This window comes from Pocillopora verrucosa, chromosome 4 (assembly GCF_036669915.1).
Source record: "Pocillopora verrucosa isolate sample1 chromosome 4, ASM3666991v2, whole genome shotgun sequence".
Classification (NCBI taxonomy): Eukaryota; Metazoa; Cnidaria; class Anthozoa; order Scleractinia; family Pocilloporidae; genus Pocillopora; species Pocillopora verrucosa.
Genome location: NC_089315.1, coordinates 19401932 through 19424113, shown reverse-complemented (window position 1 = coordinate 19424113; position 22182 = coordinate 19401932). Strand labels below are relative to the sequence as shown.

Genomic DNA, 22182 nt, shown 5'->3' with positions numbered 1-22182 from the left:
GACCTCCCCCCCTTATTACAACAATGCACAAAATTGACGTCAAGATTTCCGCTCTAGTCCTGATTTCAATTTTAAGCGTTCGACTTCATTTTTGAAACTCCAACAATCAGTCAATTTGTATTTATTTTTAGTTACGTGCATACCTGATATCAATAAAGCAAACCATACAGTAAAATTAAAACATATTTTCACAATATACATTTGCGGGCAAAATGGAGTGAGCTCAATTGAAGAAATGTAGAATGGTTTCCGAGTTTACATAGCCTGATGTAAACACGCGGGAGGTTGGGAGAACACGAGATAAGCGTAGGAAACCACGACGCGAACACATACGCTCATGTAAAATGGTTTTATGGCCAATCAGAGCGCGCGTACTATTTGAATTATTTTATAAAATAGCGTTACGCTTTCGTGACGAAGATTTCCGCTTTCAGTTTCTAAAAGCTAAGTAGGGGAGCCCCCTAAAAATATTGGGAAATTTCCCTTTTTTAAAAGGTTAAAACGCCCCTCTGTTTGGGCTGGTATATTTCGATAGCTGCCGTGGGATATTTCCAAATTCATGCTGCCGATAGAGGCTAGAGAAGAAAACTAGATAGAAGTCGGAAACGCCAAGGTGAGATTTTAGTTGTGGTATATGAGAATAATCTCGCCCTCCCGATAACTCAGCGACACAAACGTAGGTACAATTACAGATGTCCGCTAATGTACATAAATTTTCTTGTTTGGCAAAACCTTCTTTGAATGAACTCAAAAGCAGATGAATTTTGTCAGCTTACAATATTAGCGCGGCTTTTAACTTTCTTTAGCAGTGTAATTTTACTCAGACAGGAGCTCCTGACTCAGAATATTTTATTTGTCGGCGAAAAGCCTGTCAAAATTCGCAGATGGCGGAGATATGAAATTGGCTTCGTTAGGTTTACTCAGATCCACAATGCCACATTGAATTTAAACGGGCATAAATCTGGTCGATGAATTTACTGCAAAGAAAACTGAGTTAACATGTCCATGGTTGTACAGACGATAGATTATCACTTTACAGAGTGAAGTTCTTATTTAAATGTAGTTATATTCCATGTCAGCAGTCGTAACGCTGTAAACCACATCCAAATTTCCTCCTCATAAATGGTTAGTTTGATTGTTTGTCCATATTCTACGGTTTACTGTGTCTAACGTCAGTCAGCTGAAGATATTTGGAATAACTCACGCGGTCTGGAGAAGTTAACTCCAGGTGAAGTTATAACCTCATGATTTATTTGTAGCTGATGACTTCCGCTGTGTCTGTTCTCTAATTTGGCTTTCATTTAGTGACTCCCAAAATTATTTGTAACTCGTGCATGTTTTGTAGGTGACTAGAAGTGAGGATTTGACGATTTTTTAATGGTAAAAAAGTTGCTTTTAAAGACTAGAAAAATCGGTCCAAGGTTTATCTCACAAAAACAAAATGGCTGACCTCGTTTCAATCGTTATGAATCTCTAAAACACCAAACCAACCAGCCAAAGTTACACGAGACCAAAATAAACCTTTTGTTAGGAACATGACATATTCATCATGTCAAGGATTCCACCTCTGTTCTCGATTTTGAAAATTAGGAGAACCCAACACTTTCCGGCATTCAACGTCCTTTATTAAACTGTAAAACCGCTATAGTCTCCCACTTTATATCGTACAATTTAGCTTCGAGTAACTTTGCCCATTTGTTTGGGAATTACAAACAGCTTTTTTCAGTCTTTTCAATAGGGGAGATGAAATTTAACTCCCGAGGGCAGCATCAATCAGTTACTGTCAATCATGAACCGACGCCTTCCTGTTTGTGCCTGTATGTGAAACTACCATTGCCAAATACTAATCGTGGACGAAATATGAATTAAACCACCCATGCAGAAAAACTTAAACCATTTTTTACAATGTTTTCATTCGACGCAAAATGGGAGTAAACTTACTAGGACACCCAATTTGGCGGAATATTTTCGTAATAATTATTGGGTTACGTGACCTAAGCATTTCCGCTAAAACTAGGGGGAACCCCCTCACTTGAGAGGTCAAAACTCTCGTGCGTCTGTGCGAGTTCCAGTTGTATATTTGCATAGTCTTGCAAACGGAGCTGTTGCTTTCGGTTTATTATATCAGCTTTTCTCTTTGACTCTTTGTTAAGGCTGGTAAGAAAACTTAAAAAAGAAGGTCGGAAACACGGAGGTAAGATTTTGGTTGTTGTATATGTGATTAAATAATTTTGCCGTCCTGATGGCTCGGCGACACAAACGTAGGTACCTTTGGGCAAGTCTATAGTTGCCGTTAGATATTTCCAGAGTCCTCCAGTAGGTTACTAAAAAAGAACTCAGGAACTCCGCGGTAAGAGTTTGGCTGTAGTAGGACTAGTAAATGTGGTTGAACTCACCCTCCTTAAAACTCAGTGACATACACGTAGTTGCAGTTATAGATGTCCGCCAAGTTAAAATTAATATTACCCCGTTTGACAAAACCCTTTTTTCAATGAAGACCCCTAAAAATAGCGGAATTCTGTCAGCTTGCAATGTTGGGGTGGCCTTTAATTTTTTTTACCAGAGTATGTTTACATAGAATATTAATTATTCGTTGAAGAGTCGGGGACATTGATCGCATTCATAACTGTATCACGGTCAGGATACATTTTGCTTTTCAAATGTAGTTACATCTCTTGTCATCAGTCCTAACACATCAAACATCGTGTTCATTGCACCTTTACCTACGTAAATCGTTGGAAAAATCGTCTGCAGATATTTCACGGATTACCGTGGATCTAACACAAGAATAAACAGATCTAAATGCTAATTGTCAGTTCACCAAAACTGACAATTAGATTCTTGATTTGGGTAGAACTGATGGAAAACTGCCAGTAATGACACACTGTCGATGATTGCCTGTCAGCGAAACCAAGTTGTAAATTTTTCCTTGCTAATATCGCAGAAATAACTCCAAGCTAGTCCATGGGACAAAACTAAAAACTGCTTCTACATTTTACATTTATGTTCAGAAAAAGATCTGAATGTTCGAGGTTTACGGTGAAGGAATGGGTGACGTCATGAGTTCCGGTTTCAGTTTCTAATGGAGGGGAACCCCCTTTTCCCCACTTTCGGGGAAATTTCCCTGTTACGCTTGAGATGTTTAAAAAACTTCCGGCGCGTTTTAGAAGGTCCACTATAGTAGTGATTGAAACTGGGTCTTTTTAAGGGAAGTTCCATCGTGGACAAATCATATTCCCTTCTGTTAGGCTGTTATAGGAACAGTTTTCAATAAAAGGCGAGAATCTGGTTGTAGTTTCGTAAACTTTGCCCCGTTTACTAGAGATAGAATCCTAACGAACTAGAATCAATCCATAGACTCGATTAAGCTCAACTGTTTAATTGCACTCTCCTATTCACTCAGTTACAACGGGTGTGTAAAGAGCTACTCTGAATAACTTGTAACGAAATCACTCTCTTTACTACATTCTCTACATTGTGATTGGTTGTTGCTAAGTACTGATATAAAAGGTTATTCAAGGTTGCGTCGATTATGCAAACCTTTCAATGTGCCAAAATCACAAAAGGCGGTGCTTCTAGCTCTTGATAACAAATGACAGTCTCTTTAACTTAAAAATTGTCTCTCTTGATATAATGTTTACACTTATTATCTGATATGTGTCACGCACGAAACACAAGGTCTCCGACAGTAGCAGAGGTGTTTATTACATTCGAACTCAGATGATCTTTAAACGTTGTTAAAATACAGCTGTCTACGCATTTACCTTTAAGTGATTCCAGTAACATGTGTTAAGTTGGCACAAGGTTTTGTAAGCTGTTTTTTGCATTATGTATTCTTTTGCACTATAATTATATCCGGGCTATGGGAGATGGTGTCAAATTAAGTGAATTGGCTGTTGATTTACATTAAGCCTTGAATAAAGGGGTAAGTTCTATTAAGGCTTTGTCAGAAAGCGAATCTTGTGATCTTTTCCCTTTTCCGGTTGAAAGGTTATCTGCCTTTCCCAGTTCAGAGCTTAAATCTGTAACCGAAGTTACCTTTACAGACTCTCGGTACCAATAGGCGCACATGCACGCATAGCGTAGCCGTTATCCAGGGGAACCGTAAAAAACTCTTCCCTGGGTTATAAACAGGCACTTTCCTCAAACTGTTCTCATTTCAAACACTGTGACTGATATCGTCAGCTCTTTAAACTGTTGCTGACCCCTTTACAATGTTTTGCTGTTTCAAAAATATTGAATCTTGTGCTCTTACAATCATATTTGTCAACCTTTGGTCTGATTGTGGCTGATTGATTTTGCTGTTAAGGGCTGAAATAGCGTGTTTTTTCCTTTAGGTTGACAGGTCATGTGACGTATCTAACGCTTGTGCGCCAAGGTCGCTCTGTTTACTCTGAATAACACAGGTTGGTTGTGGCTCAAAATCAATGTTACCAATGGTGCTATAATAGCTCTAATTCTCCGAATGAACCCCTCGATTTCCTACTATCTGGGAATTTCATTTTCCGTCGAAGCCTTGAACTTTCTTCAAGAAATAATTGTGGAATACTCAACTGTCTTGATTGTTTTCGCCCATTTATATCATTATCAGAAAAGTTATTACGAAAAATCAACTAATGACGGGTGAACGAAGAAATGGTTATGTTGAATTTTGGGCTAAAAGGGCTAATACTTAAATTAGTTAGGAATTATACATGGCTGAGGCTTGGTTGTGGACTGAGGCATGCCTGCAAATCTAAGCAGGTATAAATGTTGAAAGTCCTTCCTTTTCGATTTCAGTTTAATACAACCAAAGCCGGTAAGATTGATCTCAAAATTGATATCATGAAGTTTTAGAGTATTTCGTTCTTTTGCAGTGATGGCGGAAGATGGTAAGGTCAGCGTTGATGATGGGAAATCTACAGACGGTAAGAAAAAAAAAACCTTAATTACAACTAACTTTCTGTCACGGAAAATGTCACATGATTATCATTTCCAGGGTGAAAAGCAAAACACATTATTTTACAGATTCGCTCAAGCATGATGAAAAATAAAAGTAAAACCACTTGTGAAAGGTCTTGTTTTTTAAGGGTAATGGTTTCACCATGAACGTGATGTTGTGTTTTCCAGCTGCAGAGGAACGTCAAGTCAGATCTGGTGACTTAAAAGTGAATTTAGCTGATGATATTCAGGCAGGTGAGTAAAGTGGTCTTACATGCAGGTCATAGTCACAACATGAATTTATGGTGTGATTCATTTCCATGTTTCAGATGCCAATTCTTGAATTGAAAGGAAACTCAGTTCCACGCCAAAACTCTTATACTAAGAAAAAAATATGGGAGTATGAAGTTATCGACTGCTTGACCTAACCCAACCTTTAGGATAGCGTATTTCTCAGACTGTATGGAATAATAAATCTGATCTCGTAAGGAACATAAAAATAAAACAAAAAAAACTCAGAAAAATTGTTGTCCTTTTCGTGCCTTCGGGTATCTAACCTTATGAAAAAGGACCACCAGTACGATCTTTTCTTCGCTTTGTCCTCAGAACCTCTCTCCAGGTAAATCAGTTCCTCTTCATCTACTTTTCCGTTGTCCATCTTAAGGTCTCTATCGTTCTTCCTCTCACCCCCGCCTCGATGGAGTCCAGCACCTGACGTTTTTGTTGATTTTGTCGATAAGATCAACATATATCTCTCCGTTAAACTCATTAATCAGTGTTTAATTGTTTAATCACAAGGCATGCCGGTACCGTGGCGTGTATCTTATGTATCATATCTTATGTATGGCAGGAATCTTCTTTACATGGCGTACTTTTTTAAAACCTTATTTCGCCGCTTCTACATCTTAATTTTAGTTTCGATGGGTAACATATATCAAGCACTGGAGATGGAGTTCGACTATTTTCCCAAATACTTCGATTCACGTTGTTTTGAATGAACTTATCAGTGTTTGTCTATGTTTGCTAAATGTTCCAACGTATTTGATTCTTTACTTTACTTGAGCTGGTATGGTACAATTTAGGTTTGAAACTGTTCAGTGGCTGAACTATCACGCCACAATGCTTCGAGGCCAACAGAAAGATCAGAAAGATCCTTGTCCCCTATATACTTGTCTGATTATTTTTCTCTCGTCATAGACGTTCCGGCCGTTTTACCGTCAGATGGTACATCGCAATTTGATGATGCAACCTTAAAAGGTAATAATAACAATTAAAATAAACACAACCTATTCAATAAGGTATGGTCATCGAGTCAATTAGGGTTACGCAATCCTTTTAAGAGAGGCACACAAAGGGACCTGTACCGCTTAGTGATCATGGAACAGGAAAAATGCAGACAAATTTTGCAAGTCAACAAAATGACTTTAACGTTTGACAGCCGGTTCAAACTGCTGCTCTCCTGGATATTCTACGCATCTGTATATGTCTGGCTGCTATTTTGTGCATCCCTATTGAGTTATATTCTATATCATCATGTTTTCTTCTTTCTGTTAGCGATGGCGGAGGTGTACTTGAAAGAAGGTGACAACGAGTACAGCAAAGGAGAAACCAACAATGCTGTACACTTTTATTCGGAGGGACTGCAAGTGAACTGCAAAGATGTCAAACTAAACGCCATACTCTATAGCAACAGAGCAGCGGCTCAGCTCCTTCTGGGTAAGAATTAATCAATCATTCCAGTTTTGTATTCATTTTGATAGAGATTGATTACAATCATCTACAGTTCGAATGGTGTGCGTGAATGAAAACTTTCGCCGTGCTTGCAGCAACCTCAAGGTAATATGGGAAGGTAGCGCTGGCATGACTGGGACAGGCTCAATGCATGGCCCCGTCACCAACATCACTCGTTCTGGCCGATTCTCTATTCGTCCGCTGGCTATTTGAAAGATGGGATAAAACCTGACACTAAAAATTGTGAACCTCAAATTAGCCAATCAGATATATGAAAATCAGACAGACCGAAATTCAGATGCTCTCGCAAGACTTTTTTGCTTTGGCAACTTACCCAGCACTGAGAAGACTGAAACGTTTAAAGTAGACTCTAGTTCTGAAAGTTGAGAATTTGTCCTTCCGTACTCACACCAAGTTATTTTGTCAGGAAATTGGGAAGAAGCTTTGGATGACGCTACAGTGTCTGCTCAATTGGCACCAACTTTCATTGAAGCAATAGAAATCGGTAAGTTCTCTGCAATTCCTGAGACATGCAGAAAATGTCTCCGAGGATGACCGAAAGATTGGACTCATCTGACCAGTTGATCATTCAGGAAAAAAGCTTGTGCTGGGGTTCCGCATTGTCTGATCTCCTTAAATCATTTCACAACCTAATTTATTGTCTTAATTTCGACTTTGCATTTGACAGATCTTCTTGCAAAAGCACAATGAAAATTCCAAATTTCTCATTTTGAAAAGTAATCCGCCTACTCTTATAGGGTTTTGGATTAAGTTGTAAGTTTTGATAGTTAATGAAAAAGCTGCTATATCATTACGTATATTATATAAACTGTGATGTTTTACAATGATTACCAGGCCTGAGAAATGTCTTACCAGCACACGTGTAAAATTACGATGAGCCTTATCGCCCACGCACTTTACAACTTTTTTTTCGAGGGTCGAGGATCCTTTTTTCATTTTATTGTCATAAATTAGTATTATTTTTATATAATATACAGAATAATACATGGCTGCTTAAAGAAATGGAACTTCTCTTCGAGTGTTCAACCGGATATCCTCCTCTTCCCCTGTTCTCACTCGTAAGCTATCGTGTTGATCACTCGAAGAGAAATTCCATATCTACGCGCACCCATGTATACCTCTCAATTTCTTAACCAGTCTCCATCTCACACTCGGTCTCGAGTCTGGTAATTTACTGTGTACATTGCGAGACATCACTAAAGTTAAGATTTGTAAGATTGAAATAGAAGTACAAGTTGAGGTCCTTTATTATCCGCAATGCGAAAAATGATCTTTCTTGATATCAATTTTTTTCAATTTCTTTAAGGGGCCAGTGCATGTGTACAACAACACTTGTATCAAGAAGCCATTACCTGGTGTCAGAAAGGATTGGCAGTATCCTTTGACCAATGTAGAAAAAGCCAATTCTGCTTTGGAGATTTCTTTCATTTAATTACTCATGTAAAATAGCGAAAAGTAGGCGGTTCCCATATCTTGTTGACTCTGATAAATATACGAATTCAAGAAACCGGGCGACTTGTCATGTATATTAGAAGGCCAACAATACCAGAAATCATCTTAAACAGTACTGGGTTCAAACGTTCACCTGAGTGATGCCCTTAACTATATCAGCTCTTACCATAATGCTCAGTAGGTGCCAAACAACTCCAAATTCCTTTCAAACCTCGTGCCTAAAAACAAAGTTCTATAATTCCTTTTCTCTCATGTCTTATCACTGGAGTTAAAACCGTCTGCCTGCGCCATTGGCAGTGTCATTGCCAGCTCCAGTCACCGCAAGTGTGCGGAGTCAGGTGCACATTTACTTGTATGCTTATATATTCGTTAACACAACTAATCTAGATCATGAGAATTAAGTGCACAATTTTGCACAATAATGCTGGCTGTGCTTCTTGCACTGGTAGTACTTCTGCTTCTACCACCCTCACCATTACCGGTAATAGAAGCAGTAGAGGTGGTAATAACTGTATTTGTATTACTTTCAGCTATTGTGACCAATTTTCATTACACTGGATTGAATGCTGGCATGAACTGTGTTGAGTTTGAAATTGTAGTGTAAATAGAACTGACCTAAAACTCTTTAGAAGGCAAATTCTTTGACTCGAGCCTTTTAAGATTAACAACAACAATAAGAAGTTACTTGATTTGTGGACCGAGTGTGATAATCAACCAACTGATGGCACAGATGAAACGAGAATTAATCAGGAAATTAACACTAACCGTGACGATACCAAAGAGAAAATCGAGGTAAGAGAAAGTTTACGACTTTAAAATTAATCAAAAACCAAGAGGTAACGCGGAAAGGGACGCTTCCATGGAAGACAGACCAGCTCAATTTTTCCGTATATATATATATAGTAGTTAAGTGCACTATAAGGGTAACCTTCTCAGTCCATATCCAGCTGGCTTTGTTGCATAAATTGAGTAGCACCATAAGCAAGTCTGGCCCATATAATAAGCCATCGAGAAACGTAATTAAGGATAGATAAGCCAAGGGGATAAAAGGTAGTCAAACCATTTCAATATTTCTAATTTTAAACCTTAGGATATGCAAATCAACGATCAGCTACCTCAAACGGCTGTCCAAAAGATCCTCCACTATGCAAACAATTTGCATTTTTCTATTGAAGTAGGGGACAAAGCTGGAGAAGGGAGGAGTTACTGCAATCTCGGCAATGCTTATCATAGGCTTGGAGATTTCGAAAGAGCCATCCAGTATCATGAACGTCATCTAAAAATTGCCAAAGAAGTGGGAGACAAGGCTGGAGAGGGAAAGAGTTACTGCAATCTCGGCAATGCTTATCATAGCCTAGGAGATTTCGAAAGAGCCATCCAGTATCATGAACGTCATCTAAAAATTGCCAAAGAAGTGGGAGACAAGGCCGGAGAGGGAAAGAGTTACTGTAATCTCGGCAATGCTTATCATAGCCTAGGAGATTTCGAAAGAGCCATCCAGTATCATGAACGTCATCTAAAAATTGCCAAAGAAGTGGGAGACAAGGCTGGAGAGGGAAAGAGTTACTGCAATCTCGGCAATGCTTATCATAGCCTAGGAGATTTCGAAAGAGCCATCCAGTATCATGAACGTCATCTAAAAATTGCCAAAGAAGTGGGAGACAAGGCTGGAGAGGGAAAGAGTTACTGCAATCTCGGCAATGCTTATCATAGCCTAGGAGATTTCGAAAGAGCCATCCAGTATCATGAACGTGATCTAAAAATTGCCAAAGAAGTGGGAGACAAGGCTGGAGAGGGAAAGAGTTACTGCAATCTCGGCAATGCTTATCATAGGCTAGGAGATTTCGAAAGAGCCATCCAGTATCATGAACGTGATCTAAAAATTGCCAAAGAAGTGGGAGACAAGGCTGGAGAGGGAAAGAGTTACTGCAATCTCGGCAATGCTTATGATAGCCTAGGAGATTTCGAAAGAGCCATCCAGTATCATGAACGTGATCTAAAAATTGCCAAAGAAGTGGGAGACAAGGCTGGAGAGGGAAAGAGTTACTGCAATCTCGGCAATGCTTATCATAGCCTAGGAGATTTCGAAAGAGCCATCCAGTATCATGAACGTCATCTAAAAATTGCCAAAGAAGTGGGAGACAAGGCCGGAGAGGGAAAGAGTTACTGCAATCTCGGCAATGCTTATCGTCGCCTAGGAGATTTCGAAAGAGCCATCCAGTATCATGAACGTGATCTAAAAATTGCCAAAGAAGTGGGAGACAAGGCTGGAGAGGGATGGAGTTACTGCAATCTCGGCAATGCTTATCATAGCCTAGGAGATTTCGAAAGAGCCATCCAGTATCATGAACGTCATCTAAAAATTGCCAAAGAAGTGGGAGACAAGGCTGGAGAGGGAAAGAGTTACTGCAATCTCGGCAATGCTTATCATAGCCTAGGAGATTTCGAAAGAGCCATCCAGTATCATGAACGTCATCTAAAAATTGCCAAAGAAGTGGGAGACAAGGCTGGAGAGGGAAAGAGTTACTGCAATCTCGGCAATGCTTATGATAGCCTAGGAGATTTCGAAAGAGCCATCCAGTATCATGAACGTCATCTAAAAATTGCCAAAGAAGTGGGAGACAAGGCTGGAGAGGGAAAGAGTTACTGCAATCTCGGCAATGCTTATCATAGCCTAGGAGATTTCGAAAGAGCCATCCAGTATCATGAACGTGATCTAAAAATTGCCAAAGAAGTGGGAGACAAGGCTGGAGAGGGAAAGAGTTACCACAATCTCGGCAATGCTTATTGGAGGTTAGGAAATCTGGAAAGAGCCGTCAACCTGTATCGTTCTTGCGTCGTAATTTTTGACGTTATCCGAGCCAATTTGCGGTTCAGAGATGATTGGAAGATTAGCTACCGCGACATGCAAAGAAGCGCATACACTTGTTTGTGGTGTCTTCACTTAAAACTAGATCAAATTTTGGATGCGCTTTTATCTGCTGAACAAGGACGTGCACAGGCTCTTAATGATCTGATTTGTTTCAGGTATGGGTCGGGAGGAACACAGCCTGGGCCTCACACTCCAGGGAATTGTGATCTTGAGGTCCTTGCAAGCTGTGCTGTTTCACATACAGTTTTCATGGCTGTAGATGATAAGGCACGCAAGATATTCTACTGGTTTATTAACAGCTTTCAAGATATTCAATTGAGAAGTACTGAGATAAGTAATTATGGCTCGTTCGAAGATGTCAATACCTTTATTGGAAGCTTAATGAACACAGCATCAAGAGCGTTTAAAAGAGGTGTTATTGAATGTGAAGATCGCTCTCTTGATGAGCCATGCGCTGAAGAATTAGCGAAGAAAAGGTCAGGTCGTGGTTATTTCTCTCCTGAAAGCTCACCGAAAGCTGCCTTGAGGATGTTGTATGACGTTATCATTGAGCCGATTGGTGATCTGATCAATGGCGATGAAATTATCTTTGTTCCCGAGAGTTCATTGTGGTCTGTCCCTTTTGCTGCATTGATGGATCCCGAGTCAAATTATTTGTGTGACTCTTTCCGAGTTCGAATGACTCCATCCCTAACTACTTTGAAGTTGATAAACGATTACCCAGACGACTTCCACAATAAGAAAAGTGCTTTACTTGTGGGTGATCCATGTTTAGAGGGGGTTCTTTACGAGGGGAGGAAGTTCGATCCACTGCCATGTGCGAGAGAAGAAGTTGAGATACTCGGGAGAATCCTTGGCGCTGATCCTCTTATTGGTGAAGAAGCAAGAAAAGATGAAGTGTTGAGGCGACTTCCCTCTGTTGCCTTGGTGCACTTTGCTGCACATGGCCGAATGGAAACAGGCGAAATTGCCTTGGCGCCACGAATTACCTGCTCATCACTGCTCTTTGTTGAGGAGGATTTTATTCTAACAATGAAAGATGTGCTGGATGTTCGGATGCGAGCGAGGCTGGTTGTGTTAAGTTGTTGTCACAGTGGTCGTGGAGAGATTAAGGCTGAGGGAGTTGTTGGAATTGCAAGAGCGTTTTTAGGTGCCGGCGCTCGCTCTGTTCTCGTGTCGCTGTGGGCAATTGATGACAAGGCTACTCTCGTGTTTATGAAACATTTCTATGAAGAACTGGTTACTGGCAAGCTTGCAAGTGAAGCTCTTAACCAAGCTATGAAGAGCATGAAAGAGTCTGAAGAGTTCAGCGATGTGAAGTACTGGGCACCCTTTGTACTCATTGGGGATGACGTCACTCTGGAATGAATTTGAAGATAGGAGTTTGGGATATTGTCAGATGGAGGTAGGCAAATATTAATTGATAATATATTTTGAATCAAGCCCGCATCATATTTGCATGAAGAGAATCAATCACGCCAAGGTATAAGTTTCTGCCATTCAAATTTTAGTGCTCCGAAAATGATCAAATTCGCGAGCGGCTAACTGCAACGGCTTTTATGTCTTCAAAGATGATTTGCTCTTAGCCACGCAATCGCAACGTATGATATGCAAAGAGCAGCAAAATGATATTCTGGTTTAATGGAAGACTTTAACCAAAACTTTTCCAAGGATATGTAATGATGAACATGATGACGTAATATCAATCTCGGAGTGTGTACAATGTATATCGTTCCGCGCTGTTGCTACGCATAGCTCGTATCGTAAATGTTGATTATTAAGTTCATCACTCCTTCAATTTCTGATACTTCTACATATATCGGTGTGTTAAACAGGTTTCTTACTTCAGGAACGTATTCAACCTATGTTAAAATGAACAGTTTCTATTTTCCTTTCTGACCCTTTTTATCCTGTTTGTAGAAAAGACGAGATCCTTGCTGATGGTTTTTGGCAACGATTTGAAACCAACTTCTCCGGCGACAGGAATTTCCTTGGTATTTTCGGCGATTTAGCTTGGTTTTAAAGGCATAATGTCTCAGTTTTAAAACGTCCTGATTATCTCGGCATGTAGCGATACTGTCTGTCAGTAAAAATACACTAGTTTTTAAATTAACTCAATTTTAATTTCTTAGTGCATAGTGTGAAAGACAACAGTGTGTTGCAGAATAGTCGGTGAACTATGGTAGATTTTGCTTACAATTGAATTTTAAAAAACTAATTTCCGTTTTACTGATCACGATTGAAATAGTAAAAGTATTTTAAGAGACTCAAGAAGTAGTGGGCACTTCCTCAGTTAAAAAATTTTGGCGAATTTTTCATTTGTTTCTGGAATGAGTAGAAAGTTAAACTTGGAAGATTTATTCACAAAGAATTTATTTCAAAGGACCATCTACTTTATTTGTAGATTGGGAAGCAGTTTATTTCGCTAGTAGGTCGTGTTGGTGATGGTTTTCAATATGAATCTTACGAATGATTCAGTTGCATCGTAAAATTTAATTCAATTTTAAGTTGAGATTTCCGTTCTTGGTCAATTGCAGCATCGAGGTAGTTTCTATGCAAATTGAACATTAAAGTTTGCCGTATGTTTTTATATAACTGTGAATCTATGACAATCATATTTGTCTATATACTTCATATTAACTTCATTACTGCGAAGATCGCTTTCATATTTACTATCTTTAATATAGTGTTTAGTTTTCGGTTTTTAGAAAAGAGTTTTGATATCATGTCAAGATCCTTGTGTCTTTTAAATTTGCTTGAGTTGGATTTTTCTTTCATCAAGCCCTCTCTGTAGAGACAGTTTTTTTAGCGAGTTAGGTACAGTGATTGACTCGGAAAGTTATTGTAATCCCTTTGACTTACTTTGTTATCACGTGAAAATAAAAACTGAGTAACAGAATGTCCTTTGTTATAGATCTGGGCCCAGTTGTTCAAAAAGTGGATAACGCTGTTCAACAGATAAATCACTATCCAGCGGATAACTGTTTAGAAAACGTACTGCGCTATCCAGTGGATGGCGATTTATCCAGTGGATAGCGTTATCCTACTTTTGAACAACCGGGCCTGATGATGGAACTCAGCCCGGCAACATCTTGTAGCCCCGAACATGGACGGATTCGAAGCTCAAGCATTTTGATTTTGTGGTTGGATACTGCTGTGGTTGATCATTGTTAATAACACCCTCTGCGAAATTGGAAGGAAGGAGATTCGATTCTCGAGGGGAACTCAAATCTTTTCAATCAATTTGAGTTCCCCTCGTTTAGTTCCTCTTCCCTTTGTGTCACGTTCGTTACGATTTTGGAACAGCGTTTTATTTTCTTCTTTTCTCGTTTGAGTCATTGAAGATGTCGTAAATTGTTAAAGGGAGTGTAATACATGTTTTCCTTATTCAATGTAAAACAGTGTCATAGAAAACGAACTTGCAGTTCGTTTTGTCCATTTGATACGAGGATGGAGAGCTTAAGATGTTGGATATTCAGTCGATGATCCTCGCACAGAGGGTGATGGTATTAAAAAGATTTACAAATAAAGATTATAACAGCTCTTGGAAAATAACATTGAATTACTTCCTTTCTCAGGTAGGGGGAGAATTTGTTCTTAAGTCTAATTTTGATACCAGTCAGTTACCTATCTAACTTCCGACCTTTTATAAGGAGTGCCTGGACGCTTGGTCCATGTTAAGGCAACCTTCGATACTTTCGTATGAAGATGTAGGTCACCAGGTTATATGGAAAAATAAAAATAATACTGTCCAAAAGATCTCACTTTTCGAAAAACACTTGCTTTCTAAAGGAATTGTTACGATCGGTGATCTCATTTCTGACACTGGAATCTTCTTAAAGGGTGTGAAGGTATTACATGCAAATTTATCTCCGATACCACATTTTGGGTTAATGAGCGTCGTGGACGCCATTCCTCGTGACTGGAGGCGTATTATTAGACAAAGCGCTCAACATCTCCCTTCTCATACCGATGACATAATTTATTTGAAATTAGAAAATTCTGATGTAATGCTAGCAAAAATCACGTCCAAATCACTTTATAACGCGTTTAAAAGCAAAAAGCAAATCCCTCCAACTGCGCAAAAAAAGTTCGATGAAAAATTTCCACAGTTTCCGTTTGACTGGAAGAAAAATATACTCCTTGCCTTTTACCGTCACAATTTAAACTAAAATTAGAGAATTCCAATATAAAGTATTAAATAATATAGTATTTACAAACGAAAGATTGTTTAAGTGGGGATTGTCGGATTCGCCTTTATGCACTTTTTGTAGAGTGGTTGAATCCTTCGAACATATATTTTTCTACTGCAATGTTACAAAGGCCTTCTGGGAAGCTTTCTGTTCTTGGCTTGGTGAATGTCAATTTAACTTTCAAACATTTTCAATAATGGATATATTTTTTGGAGTTTTCAATGCAGAAGAGGACTTGATTATTCTAAATCATCTAATATTGACAGCTAAATTTTATATATACAAGTGTAAATTGAATTCTAAGAATCCCTCCATACGAGTTTATAAGGCCAAGATCGGGGAGATATAACAGATAGAAATGAAGATAGCAGCAAAGCAGAATAAATTAGCAAAACATTTTCAGAAATGGGATAAGCTTTTGCCACATATCGGTTTATGTGATGGGTGTCATCCAAACAATGCAGAGTAGCAGAAGAAGTCAAATTTTATTGTAAAGCATACAATTTCGCTATATACTATTAGTAAGATACTGTAAGTAATTTACCGTAACATATTAAAAGTAGTGTAATTTGTCGTAAAATAATGAAAATGTAGAGTATTGTGTCGGTAGTGTAAGTAATCGAGAGTAAGTCATCTTCTGTAATCAAGTTTATTGTAAACTATGCTTTGTTAGTAGTGTGTTCTCAGTAAATTATTGTAAGTGACGCATTGTAACTGAGTCCTGTAGTGTATTGTAAGTAGAGTAAAGTTTTGTAAAACGCAAAAAAAGAAGAAAGAAATCACAAAAAAAAATCTTGTGCGGTAAACAAAATCCGAAACACTTTTCCGGCGGATTTTGGAACGTTTTTCACTGTATTAAACCCCTAGCCTTTGAGAGAAAAGGTACATGTTAATGCAGATATGGTTATTTATGTCTTACAGCACTAGCGGTTGTGCCTGTTTGTTAGGAGATATTTATGTATTGCTTTCCTTTATCTCCAAAGCATTTTCATCTTTAAGCAAGTTATAACTTCTACATTTCTTTGTATGGCCTGCATAATTATCGAATCCTGTTTGTGTTTGCTTCCATTGAAAATACTAAAAGATAGTTTCGCAATCTGGAATCGGGATCTTTTGAGCTATATTCAGAATAAAAAAAAAATAGTCCTTCTGATCTTTGAATGTAATTCAACTGCTGTGAAAACTGTGACATAAATTCTTCAACTGTTGTTTCTTTGCAGGGTTTCTCAAAGGAAGCGGCAAGTGGGGTTGGCATGGATTCCCATATAGAAATAAGAGTCAATTATAGCATCATGTATAAAATTCTTTATATCAAACCAAAAAAATTGCTCATTACATCACAAACCCACATCAACGAATTCTCTTTCTTTGACATATGTTTTGAATTCATGCAAAGGTTCAGACAGGTTAATGTCTTCTATGGGCTCAGCGCTGGCTCCCGAACTGGCTTCCCCACAATCTTTCAATTGATGAGAAAAAAGGTGCTTTTAGAGAATCGATAAAGCTTTAGTTATTTAATACTCGTAGGGTTTCCATGTCAATCAATTTAGTACTTACTCTGATGACCTCTAACTTTTGAAGAACTTCACTTCTCCTCGGTTTTTTGTCAGTGCGGTCGGCCACTTCCGAATCCTCGCCGTCTGCCGACTGTATGGGTCCCCTTTTTACTTCAGAATCATTTGCTTCCGGTAGGGCCTGAATCGTCGGTACAGCACTAGGAAGAAGTTGTTTTTGCAGTTTAAGGCCCATTTCAACCATGTAGCTTTTCTCATCGCAATCGGGAGAAAAATGACTGCTACAAACAACAAAATGTTCAAACGGCTCGACGAAATGGACTCCTTTTACTTGAACAAATTTAACCCTTTGTTGTTTCAAATTTGCTTCATTTGGAAATCTTTGCATTGTATGCCCAGTTTTGTTTGAATCAGTACAAAACTGGACGACACAACGCTTTACCGTTATGAAAAAAATCGAATATATTGAAACAAACTATAAGTAAACAAATCTTGACGACATCAGTAAACAACGGCTGTGGAGAAGACTTATACGTATCTCCCGCGAGTGTGAAACAAAACTTTGGAGGTCACAGAAAAGATTGCGCCATTCAAGATGGCGCTTGTCTGACGAATGGTACTTTTGGTATACTTGATATATTTACTAAACGTGAAAAGAAAATGTAAAATGTAGATGTGGGTTAACGTGGTAGAACATGGTTAACTTAGGGTAGATGTGGGTTAACGTGGTAGAACATGGCTAACTTAGGGTAGATGTGGGTTAACGTGGTAGAACATGGTTAACTTAGGGTAGATGTGGGTTAACGTGGTAGAACATGGCTAACTTAGGGTAGATGTGGGTTAACGTGGTAGAACATGGCTAACTTAGGGTAAATGTGGGTTAAGGTGGTAAAACATGGTCAACTTAGGGTAGATGTGGGTTAACGTGGTAGAACCTGGCTGACTTAGGGTAGATGTGGGTTAACGTGGTAGAACATGGTTATCTTAGGGTAGATGTGGGTTAACATAGTAGAACATGGCTAACTTAGGGTAGATGTGGGTTAACGTGGTAGAACATGGCTAACTTAGGGTAGATGTGGGTTAACGTGGTAGAACATGGCTAACTTAGGGTAGATGTGGGTTAACGTGGTAGAACATGGTTAACTTAGGGTAGATGTGTGTGAACGAGGTAGAACATGGCTAACTTAAGGTAGATGTGGGTTAACGTGGTAGAACATGGCTAACTAGGACATATTGTAAGTTTTACATGAATCTTAAAGCATATATATTGTCAGCCATTTTGTCGTCTATATGGCATTCAGCCATGGCGTATATACCCACGCGACTGCCAAGTAGCCTAAGCAGTCGCGTGAAACTTAGTAATGGGTGAGTTAAAAATAAACCAGAGCCTCCAATTGGCGCCATAATATGCACGGATATTTATCCGCTGACATTATTCGTTGCGGGATGCGAACAATTTTTGAAAATTGCGAGCTTCGATTGAAGGTTATTGTGTTTATTAATCGTCAAATATTTTTCAACGCTCGGGAAAAGTGCTACAGTTGGGATTTGTCGACCCTGGACCTGTTTTAAAGTAGTTCGTTGTTTTGATTTCTTATACTCTGGTGCAGTAAATAAGTCATTTGAAGGCAGTGGTTAGTTATTGACATCTCATGAAAGAAGAAGTTTGTGGAAGTTGATAACCCAGCTTTACATAATCAATCGTTCATTGTATTCTATGTTCCAGGTTGAACGTTAAGCGGAGTTTCGAGCACTACATAATGTGGTTCATAAGAAAGAGGCCAAGCGAAGTGTTCAAATCCGTTAATGAGAGAAAACTCGAGAAATTTCCGTTTCAATTTCAACAGTCAACAAATAAATGGGTAGTATAAATATTCCTAAAATTTGAAAGCCTCCCCCTGAACTTATTCTTTAATAACAAAAAATGGGGCAAAAATCAGAATCATATGAGAATGATCTTGAGGGAAATTATGAGCCGAAGTAAGATTCGTCCCTTCACTCAGCATTCACCGGGCTGAGGCGGAAAAGAATACACATTGAAGAGCAAATTATTAGAGCTGATTATTTCACACCATAACTCAGTTCAAACGATTGGAAAAAAGGCAACAGCAATGACAAGAATGTGGGTAAATGTCTTGGAACTGGTACGTTGTTTTGTTTCTTGTTCTTTCTGTTGAAGCCTCCCTGTGTAAACAAATATACACTGATTTCTGAGAGCTGTTGCAATTTATGTTCCCTAGATGTTTAGAAGAACAAACCACAATCTGCCTCAAATTGAGAACTTTTTTTAATACTTTGTCACTTTACACTCTTCTAACTTTTCTGGGTCTACAGCCATTATGAGGAACAGGGGTCACATCTGTAACTGAGACCACGTCCACTCCAGCAAATACAATGCCATTTACTGCACCCTAAAGATAACAAGAAAAAGAGTATAAGGGTACCACAGATCTGTTTCAAACAAAAACAAGGATGCAATAGCGTTGAAACTGGGAAATATAGACTATGGGTAGTCCCTCTTTTACAGCGTAGTCCTTAAAAAGAGTAAAACACACCACAGACTCTATTTTACTCATGGGAAGGACTTTGCCAAAAAACAAGGAGATTTCAAACAGATTTTCATACAGTATTCTAAGAAGAGAAATTTATGCTATTTGGGAAATACACTGTAAATACCTGTCGTCCAGTTCCAATACCACGGATTTTTATTCGTGCTTTGTCTACTCCTAATGAAATTGCTTTCTGAATTTCAAGAGAAAAGTAAATAGACACTGTAAACCAAAAATAATCAAATCAAAATGTAAAAGAACCTCATAAATAATAGTTATTTCACCTTAGTGTGTGGGAAATGCTGCTTCATAAGCCCTTTGATTATCATTATCATTGCACTATCATAAAAATATTTTAATTTTTATTACCACTAAATAAATATAAGTAGAAAATTCCAAAAATTATAGAACAAAATTATTATTAAAGGCCTTTTATCACTTTTTTATTCCATCAGGGGATGAAAATTTAATAGACTTCAATCTAAGTAAAGAAGATAATTTGGTTTTAACAACTGAGTCAACACTGTTAACTCTTCCCACTGTAGAGAGTTTCTTAAGCTGATTTTGTAAGTTTTAGCCTGAGCTACTGCTTGAAACATCAGCTTTAGAAACTCTTCACAGTGGCCAATGTATTTGATCAACTCAGATATTAAAACCAAACTATCTTTTCATATCCCCAAAAGACACATCACAGTTTCTTACGAAAGTCCCCCCCCCCCCCCGCCCATTATTCATTAGGTAAAGAGAGCTTACAAAAATCTTACCTGAGCAGCTGCTATTCCAGCCTGTCGTGCTGCTGTAGAACTTCCTCCCCTTGCATTCTTGAATCCCTCTGTTCCCTGACATTCACAACACAGAAAAAAAATTTTTCTTAAAATCAAAATCTAATGGAAAATTTATTGAGTGTGAGCAACCATGTTCACTTACTTACCGCTGAAACCCATCCCAACGTTTTTTCTAAAAAATAAAAGTAATAATGTTTTCAACAGAAAAAAAATAAAAAAGAAATCACAGATATTGACAATGAAAAGATACAATAACTTGTTAACCATCTCTCACCATTTTTGTCCAATATTGTAATGACTGTATTGTTAAATGTTGCTTTGATATGTATCACAGGAAGATGATTGAATTTTAATATTTGAGAGCCATATGCCCTGTGATGCTTCTTTATGTCCAAATATGACCCTGCTGATCTATAAATGAAAAGTCATTTCAGCAATGTAGCTAATTTATCTTTACAGTATCACTGGTGAATCAAAAATTAAAATCAAAATGTAAAGGGAATTCTCACCAACTAAAGAAGCTCTTGATTGTTAAACAAATTCTTCATGGCAGTACCAATGGAAATTTATAAAGAACAGTATGGAGAGTATGCACACTGATGTTAGGATGAAGAGGGTTTGTAAAGAATTTACTTCCAATATCATATTGGCAATCAAGCCCTTATTTTGCAAGTATAACACAGTTTCTAGCTTATGAAAGCCTAAAAAGTTTAACAAAATCCAAATATCTTTCCTGGGATTTTTTTGTGTCTAAACAGATGGAAAAAAGTTCACACTAGTGCCAACTAGAATTACATGTAGTTGTTTGCATAAGATATGTACAGCCTGAGTGTGCTTCTTGCTCTTTGTTTATTGTTTTTTTGAAACTAAAGATTTTGTAATCCCATTATTTCAATCTATCCTCCACACCCAAACCTTGTATCTTTACTACAAGTATAGGAAACAGAAAATTGTAAACACAGAATTAATTATTCCCAAGATGTAATTGTTAAGTCTCCCCTCTAGCTGCTTGTAAATAGGTTACAACAATTTTATGTTAGAACACGATAACAATTTCCACCTGATAAATTTGAGAATTCTCTTAACCTGTTTGCTGGACAATTTATGGATACTAAAGGGAGAGGTTACACTTTAATCACTTCTGCAAGCTAAAGGGTTACAGAAAAACCAGTAAGCCTTGAGTATTAAACTGCTAGAAAAAAGTTAAGAAGTTGGTTGTTTTGAGGTGTCCTGGAAGGTCTTGAAATTTGTTGCGATTGGTTATGACAGACTACTTAGAATCAAATCACAGTTTTCTCAGATGGTTTCCTAAGTTTCACAGTAAAGAGCTGAAACATGATTATGTAAATTTTCACAACCCTTTGTTCTAAACCCTACAAAGCAAAGAAATTACCTTCTACCAGGAAGTATGTTATTACTTTGTAGTATTCTTGCTCTGTCATTCCCAAAAAGTGCTTGAAAAACACACCAAGAAATAGGATGAAAACTCTGAACTTCACCAAACCAAAATTGCCGACTTGAAAGTACTTGAAAGCGACTTCTAAACAATCCTTCAAGAGAGATGACATGCAATTCCATTCATGTATGATTCAACAACATGCAAATAAGTGGCCCTGTATTTTTAAGTTTTACCTTGTCTCTATCTCGTGGAGATAACCATCTCAGATCTCTAGTCAGATCACAATAAGAAAACGGTTGTTTTTTCCAGTAAAACTACAGAATATAGGGCCACTTATTTGAATTTTCCCTCATTGGTTTGTTTATAAAATAATTATATGCATAATTAAGCATGGAACTATACGGAAATATCGCCCAAATATGAACTGATGTCATTGGCGAAGCAGTTTACTTCAGCGATTCAACCACCGTCATTTCATGTTTTACAGCTGAGTAGAGTTGATCTACCTCTCCTGAACCCCAGATCACTTGTGACCAAAACTTTTATACTACCTCGAAACTTTTATATTTAATTTCTTGGGAAGCTTCGCGAAAATTCGCACAATTCGTTCCACTCTTCCCTTTACTGAAGCTACAAATCCACAACCCTACCTTGCAAAATAGTCGCCATCTTGTATTAACTAAGACACCGAGCCTTTTACTCATGTCGTGAGGGAGATGGAGAACGAGGCGAGTAACCGTTGGTGG

At 38.2% G+C, this 22182-nt stretch overlaps 2 protein-coding genes across 4 annotated transcripts; one reads left to right on the top strand and one right to left on the bottom strand.

Annotated features, from left to right (window-relative positions):
• Positions 1-445: 445 nt before the first annotated feature.
• LOC131798295 (tetratricopeptide repeat protein 28) lies at positions 446-13895 on the top strand. Of its 3 annotated transcripts, XM_059115957.2 has the most exons (12): positions 446-613; positions 2154-2194; positions 4338-4406; positions 4857-4907; positions 5110-5175; positions 6118-6177; positions 6475-6636; positions 7079-7156; positions 7979-8046; positions 8785-8916; positions 9215-12401; positions 12917-13895. In XM_059115957.2, the coding sequence occupies exons 4-11, from the start codon at positions 4859-4861 to the stop codon at positions 12362-12364; spliced, it is 3765 nt and encodes a 1254-aa protein (XP_058971940.2). In that variant the 5' UTR covers positions 446-613; positions 2154-2194; positions 4338-4406; positions 4857-4858; the 3' UTR covers positions 12365-12401; positions 12917-13895. The 3 variants fall into 3 exon arrangements, with proteins under 3 accessions (XP_058971940.2, XP_058971941.2, XP_058971939.2); XM_059115958.2 differs by lacking the exon at positions 2154-2194; XM_059115956.2 differs by lacking the exon at positions 446-613 and having other exon boundaries at positions 2079-2194.
• Positions 13896-18972: 5077 nt separating this feature from the next.
• LOC131779999 (uncharacterized) lies at positions 18973-22143 on the bottom strand. Its single transcript, XM_059096617.2, has 7 exons — positions 22087-22143; positions 21431-21587; positions 20312-20448; positions 20184-20209; positions 20017-20091; positions 19380-19445; positions 18973-19114 (listed from the first exon to the last, which is right to left on the bottom strand). Exons 1-7 carry the CDS (start codon positions 22103-22105, stop codon positions 19007-19009), a joined length of 588 nt encoding a protein of 195 aa, XP_058952600.2. The 5' UTR covers positions 22106-22143; the 3' UTR covers positions 18973-19006.
• Positions 22144-22182: the final 39 nt, after the last annotated feature.